Genomic DNA, 19,144 nt, shown 5'->3' on the forward strand with positions numbered 1-19,144 from the left:
GTATGCCCTGTGAGGATTAAAGGGAAAATTGGGTCAGTATATTATGGAGGGCTTGTTCTGGTCAGTGAAGGAGGCAACTGAACCTGCCTTATTGTAACTCTAGATTCAGGTCTCAGTGTTGACAGTAGGTTTGTAACTTTGGGTGGATTATTGCTCTAGATATGGGTTTTCTTTTTTGTTTTTGTTTGTTTTTTTCCTGAAAGATTGTTTAACCCCCTCCCCCACCACCGAGATAGGGTTCATCTGTGTAGCCCTGGCTGTCCTAGAACTTGCTTTGTAGATCAGGCTGGCTGGTTGGCCTTGAACTCACAGAGATCTGCCTGCCTCTGTCTCCTGAGTGCTGGGGTTAAAGAACTGTGCCACCACCACCCAGCTAAAAATTATTCTTATTTTAAGTGTATGCATGTTTTGGCTATATGTCTGTGTACCATGTGCATGCCTGGAACCCCTGGAGGTCAAAAGAGGACATCTGATCCCCTGGAACTGGATGGAGTTACAGATGGTTCTGAGTTACTGTGTGGGTGCTAGGAATTGAACCCAGGTCCTCTGGAGAACAAGGGCTTTTAACTGCTGTGGCATCTCTCCAACCCCAGACGCAGCTGTGAGCTTTTCAGCAGTAGAATCGAGACAGAGTTGCAGAGGCTGAGACAGGAGGATCCTTGCCCTCCGTGTGTGTGTGTGTGTGTGTGTGTGTGTGTGTGTGTGTGTGTGTGTGTGTGTGTTAAAGTCTCACACTTCTGCCAGGCTGATCTGTGACTTGATATGTGGTTCAGTGTAGCACGAATTCTAATTCTTCTTAATAATAAAAACCCGAAACAGATATTAAGGGTTAAAAGCTGAGAGATCAAAGAAGCAGAATAGCCAGCAACTAGAGAGATGTTTTACCTCTACGGAATCCTCAGACTGAAGGGGTAATCTGTCTCTACAAATCCTCAGACTGCATCCTCAGACTGCAACTGAGCACTTGGCTCCTCCCACCTTATATTCCTCTCTCTGCCCAGCCATCTCACTCCTATCTCCACCTCCCTGGTGCTGGGATTAAAAGTGTGAGCCACTGTTGCCTGGCTCTGTTTCTCTTTTAGACTAGAATCTAGTGTAGCCCAGGGTGGCCTTGAACTCATAGAGAACCCTCTGCCTCTGCCTCCAGAATGCCACCACTTCCTGGCCTCTATGGCTAACTAGTGGCTTAGCTCTATACTCTGATCTTCAGGCAAGCTTTATTTGTTAGATTACAAACAAAATTATCACTATAGTTCAGGCTGGCTCTGAACTTGAGCTAATGGAGGTCCTCCTCAGTCTCTTTGAGTGCCAGGATTACAGGCGTAAGCTACCATGCCCGGTATGAGGTAGTTTGAGGGTTTCCTCTCTCTCTGTCTGTCTCTCATATATATATATATGTGCTCTGAAAACAAGAAAGAAATGCACCTACAGCACTTAGCCAGGGGGCTTAGTATGTAGTAGAATCTACTGTTAATTATGGCATTTTCTCTTTTTTTCTTTCTTAGTCATTTTTAAGCTGAATTCCACCTAGAGCAGATGTTACGTCAGATCTTTGGGATCTTTGTGTGTGTGCGCACATCACTGTGTCTGGGTGGAGGTCAGCCCTGGGTGTTGGCCTTCCCCTTTCATCTCGTTTAAGATGGAGTCTTCCAGGCATTGTGCTGCGCAGGCCAGGCTAGAGGGCCAGTGAGTTTCCAGGGATCCTCAGTGTCAGAATAGTGTGTGTAGACGTCACCATGTGAAGAAAGGAAAAGCTGCTGCCATCTGCAGAAAGGAAGGCTCAGGCCCTGGCATTGTGTGTACAGATTCCATGGACTCGGAGGATCAGCTGCTGTGGACTACTGCCGGGAGAAGACTGCTTGCGAAGGGGTGGGAAGGGTCTTCCTTTTCATTCCTGCTTCAAACCAGTTAAGCAGGGGAAGAAGCAGAATTGAATATGGTGAGCTTCAGGGTAGCACCCTGTTGTGAAGTAGCTGGCCTTGATTTAGCTGCTCTTTGGACATCCCAGGCAGCTGCCTGCTTTACCATGTGGGCATGGCCTTCATTCAGCTCAGTGCTTTTTTTCTCTTTTAAGAGAGTAAGTACAAAAGTTCTTCACAGTGGGACTTACTTTTCTTCTTGTAGAGTTTGGTTCATGAACTCAGGATGAACTAAGTTTTTCTTTTGACTAACTTTTAGTTAGTGTGGTGGCGGGAGGACCCTGTGGGTCCAAATCTTCCATTTTCCTGACACCACAGGAGCCTTTGGTACATTTGTTGAGAGGAAAACTGACTCTTGGTTTTCTAAGTAGATATTTGCTGTTGAACTTTATATCGTAAAATGATTTGCATCGGCCACATATCCACTGAACTAATTTGATGCAGTATTTTAGGAGTTTTTTTGAACTAAGTTATTTCCTAAACTTTTCGGAACACCAAAGTTAGATAGCGGTGTCTAACAAACGCCACTGTTTATATTTCTCTCAAAAGGCAGGGCAGTCTGGTATTTCCAGACAGTGACCTTGGTTGCACAGAAGAAAGACCTCCTCCACTTTCTCGCTCTCCAGCCTGGGTGCTGTCGATGTGTAGTTGCGGACTAAGACTGGAGGAAGAGCTAGCTTCTCAATGACTCACCTGCTCTGAGTGCCAACATGGTGATCGCGTTACATCTTTTCTTCCCAGTGGCTCGTCATTGGCTGCTGCACCCAGAATGGCTCAGACTTACTGAGCATGACATTTCAAAGCCACTCAGGATTCCTCTGGCTTCACTTTCCTGCTTCTTATACCCGACCTCATCACAACTTTAGGTAGTCATTGTTCTTTTAACATGCGCTGACTTCTTCCACGGCCCTGCCTTTGCTCTTCACGTTCCGTCTTCTGGAAAGCCCTTTTGCCTTTTTTTCTTTCTCATTTCAACCCATCCTTCCAAGCCTCAGATATAATGTTTCCTTTCCCATCAAACTTTCTCAGATCCCATACATCCCAAAGTAATCCTTCAATCTCCAACATGTATTTTTCTTGAGATACTCCTTCTTTTGTTTTACATGTTTTTATCTATTCTGTATGTGTATGTACACATCCATGCATGTGTGCCATGGTGTGTATGTAGTTCAGAGGATAGCTCTTGGGAGTTGATTCTCCCCTTCTACCATGTGGGTTCAAGGGAGTCAGGCTTGGCAGCAAGTGCCCTTGCCCACTGAGCCATCTTGCCAGTCCTTTTTTTGTTTGTTTGTTTGTTTGTTTATATGTGCCTTGTTTTGCTTCTCCTAGGAGACACATGGCTTGAAAGCCAGACTCATGTCTGCCATCACTGTAATACCTAGCCATTCAACCATCATCTACATACAGGAGCAGCTCAGTTTCTGTTCATTGGGTAAACTGTCCATCAGCTTGAGAGTACTTCATGTCGTATTCCTTTTTAGCCCAGATGACCACTGAGCTGACCATTATCTTATAATGGCTGTAGAACAGGCCGTGCTGTGAAACCCCAGATGCCTCCCTTCATGTTGATATAGTTAGAAAGTTTATGGTCTGAAAAAATCTGTGCCTTTTAAACCCCAGAGGGCAGGTGTATTAACAGACTACAGAATTTTCAAATAAATGAAGAATTCCATTACCTCACTATTGCTGTTGATGAATTGGCCTCCTATGACACTTAAGCATCAAAACACATTGCGTCTTTTCAGGTGAGAGGCTGGCAAGAACAATTTGATTAACTTTTAGAAAAGTCTTATAAAGAAGGTGCTGTTGAATGTTCCTCAGTGCATTTCTACTTTGAAATATGCTCTCTATTGTATACTGTAGTCCAGTCTTTTTCATTATTGTCTCAAAGTCTTATTTTGGGTTCAGAGACTAAAATTAGAATAAAATATCAACAAATCTTGTTGAGATCAGCGATGAACCTTTGGTCAGAAAGCTGCATGCTTGGGGTCTGGAGATGCTCAGTGGTTAAGGGAGGTACTGCTCGGGATCCAGAGATTCTCAGTGGTTAAGGGAGATACTGCTTGGGGTCTGGAGATGCTCGGTGGTTAAGAGAGATATTGCTCAGAGTCTGGAGATGCTCGGTGGTTAAGGGAGGTACAACTTTTACAAAGGACCTGAATTTGGTTCCCAGCACTCAACTTGGGCTGCTCACAACTGCCTATAGATAATATTAAAATGAGCTTCATGTTCACCAAACATTTATTCTCCTTATGTGAACAAGCCAGTTTTCTACATTTTGAAGTTGTCTTTTCAATGACTTAAATCTTTAGGTACTTCTCTGCTGGGCAGGCCCTCAGGATTCTGTGGCAAGTACCTTTACTGATGATCCACTTTGCCAGCCTCCTTGCTCATCTTTTTTCTCTTCCTCATCTTCTTAATTTTAATTTTATTTTTAATTGGCCCATTGTTATTACATATTATAGATTATACAATATTTTGACATATACATACATTGTGTTATAATCAAACCAGGGTCGTTAATTTACCCATCATCTCATATTACTTCTGTTGAGTCAGAATATTTAAAATTCCTTCTTCTAGCCATTCTCAAATATATGACATTATTGTCAGCTATAGCCTCACTACTGTGCAGTGAAACAGAACTTACTCTTTAATATGACTGGAACCTTGTCTCTTCAGGAATGATGCTCAAAGTTAGAATCAGTAGATGCTGCTATTCCAAGCAGATTTAGAGGCTCGCCTTGCACACTGAGACGTATTTCAGTTGCATCTAAAAGCACATTCATTTGGGGTCAGCGTCATTATTCTCTTGACCTGCATTGAGCATGTTCTGTTGCCTTCATTTTTAAAGGCTTTTTATGTTGGTAGGTGTGATTCATATATTCTGGACCTCTGGCGTTTTATCTGCTGGACTCATGTGATCTTTTTTGTATTTTATTTTTTCCTATTCCGATTCTTGTAAGGTGCAGCCCATTGAGACAGACTTGTGGAGGTATTTTCGGTTCATGGTTGGGTCATGTAGCATATTTGTTCTCTTGCCCAGCTTGTCATCTGCCCATTTGATAAGTATGTTTTCTTTTTCCAGTTTAGTCATTCACGGAGATGTTGAGGCAAGTCAGACGGAATCATTCCATTGTTGCTTGTAGATTTTTCTTTTACAGAGGAGCGTAGTGAGACAGGGTCCTGCTCTGTGGCTTGAGCTGGCCTTGTATTTGCAATCCCCTTGCCTCTACCTCCTGTGTACTAGATGTGCATATGTGTATCCTCATAGTCTGCTCTAATCAGAAACCTCTTCACTGGCTTTCCTGTCTCTTCCCTCCCTCCCTCTCTCCCTCCCTCCCTCCCTCCCTCCCTCCCTCCCTCCCTCCCTCCCTCTCTCCGTCCCTTCCTCCCTCCCTTTTTTCCTCCCTCTTTTCTTTTCTTCTCTTTTCTTTTCTTAAGACAGTTTCTTGATGTAGACTAGGCTGGCCTTGAACTTGCAGAGATCCTCTGCTGGGACTTAAGACAGATGCCACTACTCCTGGCTAGTTTTCTTTCTAAAGATATTTGTGTGTGTGTGTGTGTGTGTGTGTGTGTGTGTGTGTGTGTGTGTGTGTGTGCGCGCGCGCGCGCGCGCGTCTAAGGAGGCCAGAAGAGGGTATGAGATCCCTTGGAGCTACAGTTACAGGCCACTGTGAGCCACTCAACGTTGGTGCTAGGAACTAAACTCGGATTCTCTGCAATAGCATTATATGCATGGTACTAGGACAGTAAGTGAATGAAGAACAGACAGACACATGGACAATGAAGCTGGGATGGGGGGGTTCTCTAATGCGATTGCTCTTACCACAACCTGGAACCTCAGTGTGTTTATTAGGTACAGCACTGGGGAGGGCTTAGTTAGTCTCAGTAGGAGGTCTCTATGGTTGAACAGTCTCAGGGTGTTTGGGGAGGAGGAAGTTGCAGTTGCTAGTCTTTGTGGAACACCAATAATCATCTATGCTTCGGCTCCCAAGAAAAGCTTTGCCATTTCTCTTGAGCCTGACTTATATGGATAATGGCTTTGCCAATTGTGTCATGGGTGGGTCTGAGGCTTTGGGCATCCTCAAGATATGGCCATTCCTATGTCAGCATACATAATCACTCAGATCCCTACACACATACACCTAATGGCTGAGCCATCTCTCTCTCCTGCCCCCTTTTAGTTGATTTTAATGGGCAGCTTTTGTACGGCGATAGAATTGTCAATTTAGCTAAGATATTCTGAAATTATAGCAGAGACAGTCTTTCAGGTGACCAGTCTGTCGCAGTCACTTAATACCTAGTTCAAAACGTTAGAAATTAGTATGGTCATAAGAGTAACATTAGAGCTGGGCAGTGGTGGCACATGCCTTTAATCCCAGCACTTGGGAGTCAGAGGCAGGCAGATCTCTGTGGGTTTGAGGCCAGCCTGGTCTACGAGAGCTAGTTTCAGGACAGCCAGGGTTGTTAGACAGAGAAACCCTATCCAGAACACCAAAATAAATAAGTAAAAGAATAGCATTAGGAACCACTTAGAACAATCAGTTAGTAACTTTGTTTATATTCTTTTGTATAATTAAATATAATATTTTAAAATATTTTTTAGTTATGTGTATGCATGTGTATTCGTGTGTGGGTTTGTACATTTGAGTGTTGGTATATGAGAAAGCCAGAAGCCTCAGCTTGAATTATAAGTTGTTGTGATGTGGGTGCTGGGAACCAAACTTGGGTCCTCTGGAAGAGTAGTATGTGCTCTTAACCACTGAGCCATCTCTCCTAGCTCCTAAATAAAATATTTTTAACTTAGTAAAAATGGCGTAGTTGTTGCTGGTTGTGGTGGTGTTCACCTTTAGTCCTAGCACTCAGGAGGCAGAGACAGGTGGATCTTTTAAGTTGGAGGCCTGCCTGGTCTACAGAGTGAGTTCGGGAGAGTCAGAGCTACATACTGAGACCCTGTCTCAAAACAACAACAGTAACAAAAACAAATAAACAGAAACAAACTTGATCTTTTCCTTCAATGGAATTTACATCTAGTGGGAGAACAATTTGATAATTATAAAAATGTAATCGTAATATTCTCAGTGATCTGTATACCAAACAAATATTAATCAAGAAAAGTAAAAGGCAAGCTGCAAATGGAACTGAAAATTTTCTACATTTCTAGTTACATTTTTAAAGTAAAAAGAAGTGAAAGTGTTTTTGAAAAGAATGTTAATTTTTAATATGTGGGGTATGTATGTATGTGGGAGGGTGGTAGGGGGTGCAGGTGGTACATGTACCATGTGGGAGTTCAGATGAAGGTGTTATGCTTCTATTGTTCTGTATCTGAAGCTCACTGTTTGGGCTAAACTGGCTGACCAGGGAACTCTCAGGAGCCACCTGTCTCCAGCCCCCAGTTACGTCCATGCCCACCTGTCTCCGGCCCCCAGTGTTAAAGTTACAGGCATCCTCACTTGTCTCTAACTCTTAATGTTACAGTTACAGGCGTGCCCACCTGTCTCCAATCCCCAATGTTACAGCCACAGCCATGCCCACCTGTGTCCAGCCCCTAGTGTGACAGTTACAGGCATGCCCAACCACATGTTTCTTTTTATGTGGGTGCTGGGATTCTAATCCCATTCTTTATGTTTGTAGAGCAAGTGCTCTTACCTACCGAGCCATCTCCCAACTTCTGAAATTAATCAGTAATAGTCTTTATTTAAATGTATATGAAAAATATTTCAATGTGACAGCAATATTTGAATATGATTCTTTTCCTTACTGTAGCTTAGAAATCCTTGGAGTAGCCATATTTAAAGTAGCTACAAGTAGCTAGTGGCTACTATACCGACAGGAAAATTCTTTGCCCATGTTGAAAAAATTCTACAGTGGTGAACAATAATCCCCAATTGAATGGCGAATTCAGGCTTTGGCTTTCGAGGTACTCTGTCTTCATGGTTCATAGTGCTTACGTTATCTTATGTAATATCCAGGAAGGATCCAATGCTAATATGCAAGGTTTTTTTTTTTATTATTTGTTTTTGTTTTTGAGACAGAGTTCCTCTGTGTAGGCCCATCTGTCCTAGAACTAGCTATGTAGACCGGTCTGTCCTGGAACTCACAGAGATCCATCTGCCTCTGCTCCCTGAGTCCTGGGATTAAAGGTGTGTGCCACCACTGCCCAGAGCAAGTTTTTTTCAACTGCGCACTTCAGATGGACTTTATATAAATATGGTGCTGTGTTACAGCTGTGTTAGAGACCACAAGGTCACTCTTGAATTCTGATTCAGTGTGCGGTACTAAAATCCCTCTTCTATGAGTTGTGCGAAGGAAATGCACTCCTCCAGTGACTCTCTTTTGCTTCCACTCAGGATGTGTCTGGTCCGAATGAAGCAGGAAGGCCGAACTGGAAAATACATGTGCCGGATCATAGTTCACTTTATGTGGGAAGATGTGGAGCAGCGAGGCAGAGTGATGGGGGTAAGCTCGGCTGCAGAGGCCAGTGCTGGACAGCCGTGGTGAAAGAATGTCTGCGCTGAGTCTGAGTGCTCTCTTCAGGATGGCTCTGCTTTGAGATCTCTGTGCAGTGTTGCCTAATGTCAACGAGGCAGTTGAGCTTTGGTCTCTTTTTTTGCCTCTTGGGAGCCTGACATACCATGGATACTTTATGGGTCTGTGCACATTATTGTGGTTTGTTGGTATGAGGATGTCTTGTATACAGAAGACGATAGGATATGGTGATAGGGAGGGTGGAATGGGGAACCAGATGTCAGTCTAGTTTAAGGACGCTGCCTTTGACATTATTTCAGTGTTGAGTTAGTTCCCTTTTTAAGTTCTTTGGTTGATCGCTTGATTGGTTTTGATTTTTTTTGAGACCTGGACTCCTGTATGCTGGCCATGGATTTGCTGTATAGTGAAGGGTGGCTTTGAACTCCTGATCCTCCTGCCTCCACTTCCTAAATGCTAGGATTATAGGCTTGCACCACCATACCTGACTCTCTAAGTTAGTCCTTATGGGAAGATCTGGTATGGGGCCTGTAGTCCTAGGAACTAAAGAAAACTCTGGTCACTGGCACCCTAGAAGATTGTGGGAAAATACCCATTGAAAATAAATACCTTAGTAAATTCAGTAATTAGCCTGAGAGAGGAGAGTATAGAACTTAACATTTGTGTGTGCATGTGTGTGTGTACGTGCGCGCGCGTGCGTGCGTGCGTTTGTGCGCGCGCGCGTGTGTGTGTGTGTGTGTGTGTGTGTGTGTAAAATGACTGCTAGCTTTAGAAAATATGTGGTACTTGGTTTTAGGCATGTGTGTGTGTTTTATTATACACTATCTCATTGTTTATGTACTCTCATGCAACTCTCTTTGGCCAGCACTGTTTCGGAAGTCTTTCCCTGCTGCACGGGTGTATTGAGGGTTTTCTTATGTCTTTGAAGGAACTGTTGTGTAGGACGCACCATAAACATGGGTTTGCCTTTAGGTATCTCTATGGACATTTACATGACACCCTGTTGGGACAGCATGACATTGGCATTTCTGCTCGTTCTGAGAAAATGAAACATCAGTTGTACATTTTATCATCCCTGTCTTGAAGTCATGCGCTCTCTCTCTCTCTCTCTCTCTCTCTCTCTCTCTCTCTCTCTCTCGCTCACTCGCTCTCATGTGTGTATATTCCTGAGTGAATGTATGTCTGCTACATAGATGCAGGAGCCCAAGGTAGTCAGAAGAGAGTGCCGGATCCCTAATGCCTTTAATTATACAGTTGTGAGCCACTGTGTGGGTGCTGGGAACTAAACCCAGGTACTCTTCAAGAACAAGTGGTGCTCTTAACCACTGAGCCATCCCTCGGGTGCCTTGCTGAGCTGTTTTTGTGGCTGTCCTCCTTGGATCTTGTTTCCTTTCTCCCACCGTCGTGCCTGCTGGCTTTCTTTGCAGTCGAGAGGGCAGTCAGCAGACTAAGCGACTCATTCAGCTGGATTTTCTACGTTCTCAAGTGTTTACTACTCAGTTCTGTGGCAGCACACATTGGACTTAGGCTGGAGTTGGCATCTCAACCTACCCTCTTAGTGATGGCCAATAATACCCTCTGGCTAGCCAAACCTGCGCAGACTGCCAGGTGTTGCCTTAGCCTTAGTGGCTCTTCCATTAAATGAACCTGTTTGGCTTATCTCTTGTTGACTGATCTCTGCTGGCAGTGGGGCCACTAGAGCCATGTGAGCCACAGCTGTCCTGTCCTAAATAGCCTAATAATCCAGAAATCGCTGACTTCTGGACCACAGGAATTTTTTAATTACACCCGCTCCCACTGATTTTTCTCGTCCATACATAACAGCAGCTGGCACTTTGCGCCTGCTCGGTGTGCTTTGTGTGTAATCTCCCTCCTCCTCCATCATAAGCTTTACAAGAGCAGGAAACTGTTTTACTCTATTTTTGGTGGCATCAAATGAATAAGAAGGATGAGTTGAATGGGAGCATAAAGTAAACTTGAGCTTCTGCTATATTCTGTTTGTTTGTTTATTTGTTTGAGAAAAGTTCTCCTTAGATATCTCTAACTGGCCTAGAACCTACTATGTAGACCAGGCTAGCCTCTTACTCGTAGACATTTACCTGTGCTGCTTCTCAAGTACTGGGATTAAAGGTGTGCTACATGATGCTAGTATACCCTGTTTTAAGGTAACTTATTAGATAAATAGTACTTGATTCATTCCTTTCTGGTACAGTCCTACAGAAGTCTTTTAATTTTTTTCTTCTCTGTTTGTGCATTTGGATTGTTGTAGATGGTGTGCCGTCCCCTAAGGTGGTGTCATGTACCTACAGTTGATCTGGTGACCTTGAAAGAGTACACTTGTGATTCAGTGAGTTTCTGACAGGGACAGGGACTCTGCTTTCCCTCCTTCCTTACCTCCCTCTCTCCTTTTCTTCTTTCCTTTCTCTCTGTCTCTCTTTCCTAGAGCATCCCAGGCTGGCCTTGAACTCACCATGTAACCCATGATGACCTTAAACTTCTGATCCTCTTGCCTCCTCCTCCCAGATGCTGAGATTGTAGGTGTGCACCATCATCCCGTTTTTCATTGTGCTGGGAATGAACCCAGTGTGTTAGGCAAGCACTCCACCAGCTGAGCCGTGTCCTCGGTTCCGAGAAGTTTTTCTCGCCTGTCTCTTTCCCACAGGATCTCACGTAACCCAGACTGACATTGACCTCACTGTATAGCCAGTGGATCTCTGGTCATCCTTTTGCTTCCATATCCCAAGTTCTGGGATTCCAGGTATCCACCATCACATCCAGTTCAGGGTGTCCACTCTTCCACCAACTTCCAGGTTATGCCTGTGTTAATAGGGCTGTCAGTGTCAGTGATTCCCCTAATATAGGGGAATAATAATAATATCCTAAATTGCCTTCACGTAGAGAAATGCCCAAGCTCTGGCTTAGTTACAAAACTATAAATGAAAGATGGTGTTTTAAAAATAGAAATTTAGAAGAATTGGGTAATTACTGTTGTTGCTTTTTATTTATTTGACACCCCCTTTTTAACTTGATGGTATAAATAGGCACCTTTCCTATAGGAAAGGCAGTTGTGTATTGACCCTATATGTTTTGAGAGTGTGCAGATATGGGGGCTCTCAGTTTTAGCATACAGCCTGCAGCACTGGACACGTGGCTTGAGTAAGGCAGTAGGCGGCAGGGATAGAGAGCCTGGCCTGGTTCTTCCGCAATGGACCAGTCTTGACTTCCCGTGCTCCAGTGGACACAGAAGCAGGTCCAAGGTGCTGACTACATAGCTGCCGAGTTTCATTTCAGCTTTGAAAAATATCCAAATTTGAAGGTGGTAATTTGCAAATCTTTCTGTGTTATTTGGCGTTCCAGGTATACTTCTGTAAGGAAAGTCACAGAAAAAAATAAAAGCCAGTCAATGTTGTGGTGGTTTTTCTCATGCCAAAGAATTCTTAGAAGCCATTACTTTGAGTGGATGGGTGTGGCAAAGATCGAGAGCCAAAGTGTCTCTTGCAAACTGATGACGAGTCAGAAATTTTAATCAAGAATTCCTTTGAAACTAGAATTCCAATCAAGAGCTCATTTGGTATTCAAGTTCTGGTCTCATACAAGGGGAAATTTTGCCTTTCATCGGCTTCTCAGAAGCCCAGCTGTGGTGGCACATGGCACAGACTCGTGTGTCATTGGTGCAGCCAGGACAAAAAGCAACTATTAAATTTGAGGTTACAAAAATCACATCGATAATTTAGTGTTCTGACTTTTTAAAAGGAAAAAAAAAAGCACCAATATTTCAATATTTGGGATTTAAACATATAAATTAGCTGTGGAAATAAAGTTCATTATACCACCTCATCTGGTCTTGTTTTATTTCATTAACTGGTTCTTAAAAACCTTTGTGGGTCGAGCTGCAGCTGAGGAGCTGGAGACCATTTCTCCTTGGGCCCTCGCCGCGCTCCTGAGTGTTGGGAGGAGTGAGAACCAGGACTTGACACAGCTGTAAAAACAGACAGCCCTTTGGCCTCAGTACTTTCTCCTGCTGCAGGCAGATTTCAGATGTAAATTTCACTCCTGCCTCTCCTACTAATGAAGTAGTTTCTTTTGCCGGGTCTGCACCAGGTGTGTCCAGTCTTGGGGCTAACTGGGTGCTTTACTGAAATTTTCCATTTGTGACATTTCAACCAAACTTCAAAAACAAACAAGAATTAGCTCAAGGCAGTGGCTCAGAGTGTTAATGGTAACCTTAGGCTGGTGAAATGACTTCCTGTCAGTTCTGCTCTGCCAGCCATGCCCTCCTTATGGCTTACAATGAGCAGGTTTACGCTTTCCAGGCCCAGGTGGGAAGAGGCGGGGATAGGCTGTAGTTAAGGAATTATTCTCATCAGTGGCTCCTACACTCAGGACGTCCCAGTAAGGCTTCCATAGATGTCTTCTTGCCAGTGGTATTCCAAAGTAGGAAGGAACTTCCTGTCGCTACCGGGTCCTCTGCTTTCGGTGTCAGGGCTGCTCGACGAGGTGGTACAGAGGGGAGAGCTGGTAGAGAGCCCTGGCACAAACTGGTCTCTGCGGTCAACTTCTGCTTTGCTTATCAGTCCCAGCGTCCTGCATTGCAAAGTCCTCTCTGTCAACTGCGCCACTCACTTCCTGCGGTATTTTTGAACCTTAAGTGCGCGAAGCTTCTAGCACACATGCCTGGCATTTACTGATCACTCAGTGAGACTCACATTCCATTCTTGCAGTTCCTGTCTTGTGTCTTCTCTCCATTCGGTGTGGACACTTAGATTGTCCACGTACTCCATCTCCTGCGCCTTTACAGGAATGGGATCAGTTCAGTTCTCCCTTGCTGCAAGTACCTTAATAATTTACGGAGCCTTCTTTGGGCTTTTATTCTTTCTCTCTTATGTCATAGTTGTCCATGCATGTTGACTGTCTTCTAGATGAATCCCAGAGGTTCAGGACCACATGTATCCCTTTTTGTAGTCTCCAGAGTGCTTATAATTACCTGTTGGCTGGCTGGTAACTATCTGAAGAAAGAAAGCAGACAGTTCTGGAGGCCTGGGATAGGTATTGGGGCAAATGGGGTGCGAAGATACCCTTTGTGGTCTGAGGATGTTTGTCTGCTGTGTTAGTTTTGGGGAGAAAAAAATGATTACTGTTGTTTTTTTTTTAAATTACATTTATTTGCATGAGTGCCGAAGCATATGTGTACAGGTGTGCACACACCACACCACAGTATGTGTGTGCAGAGCAGAGGACAACTTGCAGGACTCAGCTCCTACTGTGTATGTAGGTCCTGGGAACTGATCAGGTCATCAGGCTTGGCAGCAAGTGCTCTTACCGCTGAGCCGTCTTACCCGACTCCTACTGTCAATTTTTATGTTTGTATTTTCTGTGCTTTTCTATTTTCTAATGGAATTGATTGGTTTTTTTTAAGCCCTAGCTTATAATAGGGCATTTTATGTGGGATTTGGATATTAGCAAGACTTTTAGATTTTCTGAAACTCTCCTCCCCTATCTTCTCCCTCCCCATAAAGATCTCCAGAGAGGGCTAGGGATAGACAGGTAGGACACTCAGTGGTAGGATGTTTGCTTAGCACCCATGTGGAGTTAAGTGTAATCCCTAGTGCTTAAAAAAGAAGAAAAGAAAAAGTATCTTGAACTCCTGTTTTGCTCTGCTGTGCTTGCATCTCCGGGTCAGGATTAAAACCCGGTGTCAAAGGTTTTGAAGGAGCTGTGTTAAAGATAATTTTTTAAACCATAGATATGAACGACATAAGTGTGAGTAAGGAATGCTTTGGGCTGGAGACCATGAAAATCAGAATATGTGTTTATTCTTCGATATCAGTAACTCCCTTGAAGGTTTTCAAATGGCCTGAACTATTGGAGTTGGGTACTCAGATATTAGGGGAGATATTAAGAGAAAATTTTAGATTTTAAGAGTGTGTGTGTGAGTGGGGGTTGGTGTGCCAGGTGTGTCCACAGAGACCAGAAGAGAGTGTCAGATCCTCTGAAGCTGCAGTTCTGGGTGGTTGTGAGCCACCTGATAGGGTGCTGGAAACTGAACTCAGGTCCTTTGGAAGAGCAAGGGCACTCTTAACTGCCGAGCCATCTCTCCAGCCCCAAAGTTAAATTCTTAGAAGGCAAAGTAGTTTTTTATTGGGGGTTGGCTCAAGAATTTGAGCTGAATCCACAGAGGGTGTCCCCTGGAGGGGCAATTCTCTGTCCACATGAGTTAACAGGGGGCACCCAAGGAGCTGTCCAGACAGTGGCCCACCTGCTTGGCTCCTGCACCCAGAACGCTAGTCTGATGGCTGTCACTGCCTTCAAAGTGGCTCTCTGGTTCAATCCCCACACCTCAGTGCTAGGGATCCGATCTAGTACCGCAAGCATGCTAAATGAGTCTATCTAGGTCCCCAGCTTTTCTTTTTGCTTTTTGTTTTTATAACAGGGCTTGCTATGTTGCCCAGATTGGCCTTACACTTCTTCCATAGCCCAGACAGACCTTGAACTTTGGTCCTCCTGCCTCAGCCTCTGGGGGAGCTTTGTACCACCAGACTCTGCCTGGACCGTCCCTCTTTATTTTACCAGGGTCCTCGAAAGAGGATTGTAAATCGGAATTTCTGTATTTGAAATGATTTGCTGCGCGAGGCGTCCCGTGCTCTTGGTTGTTTATCTCTCATGCTGGATTTCCATTCATTTACAGATTGAGAGTTCCTGGGCTCTTAGTATTTCTAAAGCATCAGCAGCCGAGTCTAAGCTGGGTGGTGGTGGCGGCACACCTTTAATCCCAGCACTCTGGAGGCAGAGGTGGGCAGATCTCTGAGTTGGAGAACAGCCTGGTCTACAGAGTGAGTTTCAGGATAGCCAAGGCTACACAGAGAAACCTTGTCTCAAAAAACCAAAAACTGAAAAAGAAAGGGAAGAAAGCAAGCAAGCAAGCAAGGGAACTCTGTACCATTCAGACATTCAGCAAACAGGCTCTTCACCAACTGGGAAAAAATGAATCTGATCCCTTTGCTGTTCTCAGTGCACCCAAATAGGTTCTTTCTTTCCCCTTTCTTTTAATTACATGTATTTATCTGGATGCCCCTACCTCAGAATTTATATAAGGAACAGTGACTTTATCCCATTTTTTTCAAAGCCCTTGCTGGGGACCAGTGAGAAGATGGCTCAGCAAGCAAGGGCACTTGGTGCCAAGCCAGACAATTTGAGTTCTAACCCCGTGACCCAGAAGGTAGAAGGAGAGAACTGTCTCCTACATGGAGGCCACGATAGACACACGCATCCCCCAACACACACATAGAGGGAGGTGCTCGGCAGCCTCAGGGTGCTCGCACTCCACAAAGCCCCCCTCCTCTAATGCTCCTCACGCTAAATGCTCCTCCCTTAGCTCTCCTTTCAGGGGAACAGGCTCCCCCTCTGGTCCTTGTGTCTTTTGCTTGGTTTCATTTGATATCCCCTGCTCCATCGTCATAACATGGCTAGAGGTGAGCGCATGGCGGACGTGCTTGTGATGGATATAGCCAGCCGGAGTCATTTTCCAGCTCACCTTTCAGGAGCTGCCAGTGCCCCTTCCAAATAAGTCAGAGGACAAATAGCTCATGAAACCATCCTTCCTGCCTCGCATCTGATGTCACACCATCAGTTGAGCCTCCTAAGGTGAATTCTTAGTCATCCTCGATCTCTGCCTCATTCTCTGCGTCTAGTTGGCTTGTCGGTTACATGCTTCACATATCTCCGTCTCTGTCTCGCTGATCTACTGCTTCGCTTCAGACATCATCCCTGCTTTATTGCAGTCGCTTCTGAAGGAATTCTTGGCTATTCCCATTCCAGGCAGCCTTCCTACCACATGATTGCCAGAGGCCTTCGTCCTAAGCCCTGCATCTGATCGTGTCCCCTTCGTGCTGGAAAGCTCTGTGTGCTCTCGTCACATGGAACAAATTTAAACATCTCGGCGGTGTGTATAGAGCCTTTTGTAGGTACATAAGCCAATGTGTTCTTTTCTTTTTGTTTTCTTTTCTTTTGAGACAGTCTCATTTGTAGCTGTGGCTGTCTTGGAACTCCCTGCATAGATCAGGCTGGCTTCAGACTCAGAGAGATCCTCCTGCCTCTGTCTCCTGACTGCTGTCTTTTTTTTTAAAAATAAAACATTGAACTGTTTAGATGTTTCTAAAATATTAAGTTTAAATATTTTCTTTGCAGTTTTTAAAAATTAAAATAATTATATTATTTCCTTCTCCTAGATTCCCTAGAATGTGTTGATATCTGCAGCTTATCAAATGATTTAACAAAATGAAAAAAATGTTTAAACCTAAATATAGATGCTGGGAATCCAAACTCAGGTCCTTTGGCTTGAATGGCAAGCACTTTACTGACTGAGTCATCTCCTGGCCCCTGTACAGATCTTTTTTTAAAAAAATTAGATTTTTAAATTTTATTTTATATATATTTTACCTGTGTGTGCCTGTTTCCTGAGAAGGCCAGAAGAGGCCATCAGATCCCCTGGACCTGGGGTTGTGGATGCTTGTGAGCCTCCATGTGGGTGCTGGGAATTGAACCCAGGTCCTCCTCAAAAGCAGCCAGTGGTCTTAACCTGCTAAGCCATCTCCCTAGCACCCCCCCTATACAAATTTATGAGCTAGAACATTCTGTGGTATGCCATGTGGATTTATACAAGTAACCCACATTAGGCGGGCTAATGACCCTGGTGTCCCTGGTGCTCTCTGCAGCAATGTGCCTGCTGCCATCAGTGCTCATCCTCCTGGATGAACGCAGGTCGTTCCAGTACCATCTGGTTAGCAATCACCTCTGATCACACCTGCGTTTTGTTTCCCCTGTGACTCTTCTCCCTACCACCAGTGGCACCAGCAAGAGGTTCACTATTCTGTCCCCACCCTGCCTCATGAGTTCTTTGGTTATGCTCTGGATCTACTTTGTAGGAAATTGGGCCTCAGACTCAGACTGGCAGGTGCGAGCCTGGGAGATACTGTAATCCTGATTTTCCAATCCACAAAGACTATGTATATTGCTGCTCAAATGCCCTGGATCTGGATTGGTTCCTTCCCATTTCACGGTGAGGAAACTGAGGTTCAGCAGTGTTCAGTGGTTTGCCGCAGATCATCCAGGGAGAACACGGAAGCATGAGTACCACAGTTGTGACGTTCCTCTTCCCAGTATTCCCTGATACCAGCCCCCAAATTCCACCTCCTTGTCTGTCTTGTTACCAGAGACCAAGGGCTTTTCTTGAATACCTGCTTCTTAGAAAGACTGAAGCCTGAAGTCCCTTTTTATGTGGAATTTCTAATCCAGTACGGCAGAGATTTCCTGCTCAGAACTAAGAGACTAAGGGGACAGAAAGCAGGTGCAGCTGATGCCAGTGCCAGCGTGACTCTGTCCTTCCCAGCAGTTAATGTTGAGTGTCTCTCCATCTTGTGAGTTTGCCTCAGCTGATCTCACGGTTCTTTTCCAGAGACTCCTCAGTTATGTTTTTTTAAGAGGAGCAGAAAGGGAGGCTGAGCACCGTTTGAGGGCTGGGCCAGGAGACTTAACAAAGGCAGTATTATGCTGCTCCTGGCAAGGCCAATAAATGAATTCAAGAGACACCTAGATGTGTTTCTAGAGGAGGGCATGGCGGGGAGGGGTCTGGTGGAGAAGCAGAAAGGTGGGATTAAGATAAATTAAAATGGGGCCAGTCTGCTGGATAAGGGGGCCATGTCTTCCTGTTCCTGCCATGTTTCAGACTTCTTGTTCTACACAGTTGGAAAGTTAAAAACTAACCTGCACCATGTCCTTCATAGTCGCCCTGCCAGACCTTCCCTCTTTAGAGGAAGGAGTTCGTTTCTGCATGTGCAGCTGTGGGTTATTGCCTGAGTCCCTGGGAATCTTAGACATCCACTCAAAAAGGAATCTTGAACTAACTGGCCCAAAGAGTCTCAGATTTTTAAATGTTCCTATACCTGAAGCCTCAACATCACTTGGGGATTTTTAAAGAATCAGCTGAATGAGAAACTGTGAGTAGGGCCTGTGGTAGTGTGACTGAGTCTGTTCCTTGTTTGCTCAGATGTTTGAATACTTGGTTCCTGGCTGATGGCACTGTTTGGGTAGGTTTAGGAGGTGTGGCCTTGCTGGAGGAAGTATGTCACTATGGGCAATATTTGATGTTTCAAAGCCACCTGCCTTTCCAGGTTTGCTCCCTCTGTGTCCTCTTTGTGGTTCAGGATGTTCAGGATGTGAGCCCTCAGCTTGTTAATCCAGCCATTATGCCTGCTGCTTGCTACCTCTACCCCCCCATCGAGGACTCTCATCCTCTGGAACCATAAGCCCAATTTCTTCCTTAAGTTGAGTTGGACACTGCTTTATCACAGTAATAAGTAGCTAATACAGGGCCCAACAAGATTTCTATTTTTAAAGCAAGCCCTAATGTTTCAAAACCAGTGCCCCTGATCTGACCCTGTCTTTTACCAACAGGAGAGCCAGAGAGGAGTCTAAATCAGAAACTGACTGGGGAACCCAGGCTGTCTGCTTGTCGGTTCTTAGAGCTCTTTTTGCTGGGGTGGGGGTAAGGTATGGGCACACACCACATTATGTTTAAGAACCTGTGCAGTGGTGGCAGCTGCGTTCCCTCAGCTCTTTTCTCTTTGCCAGGCACTTTATGAGAGCTGCCTGGCTTTACCCTCTTAAACCTGTCTCTCTGCAAGATAGCACTCCGCCCTCGTGTTACAGACGAGGAAACTAGAGACCAGGGAAAAAGTGTT

General features: G+C 44.7%; 1 protein-coding gene across 1 annotated transcript in view; it reads left to right on the forward strand.

The window, feature by feature from the left end:
• The window catches only part of LOC119814596 (ubiquinol-cytochrome-c reductase complex assembly factor 1), an 84,766-nt gene that overhangs the window by 35,913 nt on the left and 29,709 nt on the right, over window positions 1-19,144 (forward strand). Inside the window, exon 7 of the mRNA XM_038330478.1 lies at window positions 8,273-8,381. Coding sequence (XP_038186406.1) covers window positions 8,273-8,381 — 109 coding nt within the window. The remainder of the gene's footprint in view (window positions 1-8,272; window positions 8,382-19,144) is intronic.

The sequence above is a fragment of the Arvicola amphibius genome, chromosome 5, assembly GCF_903992535.2.
Source record: "Arvicola amphibius chromosome 5, mArvAmp1.2, whole genome shotgun sequence".
Taxonomy (NCBI): domain Eukaryota; kingdom Metazoa; phylum Chordata; class Mammalia; order Rodentia; family Cricetidae; genus Arvicola; species Arvicola amphibius.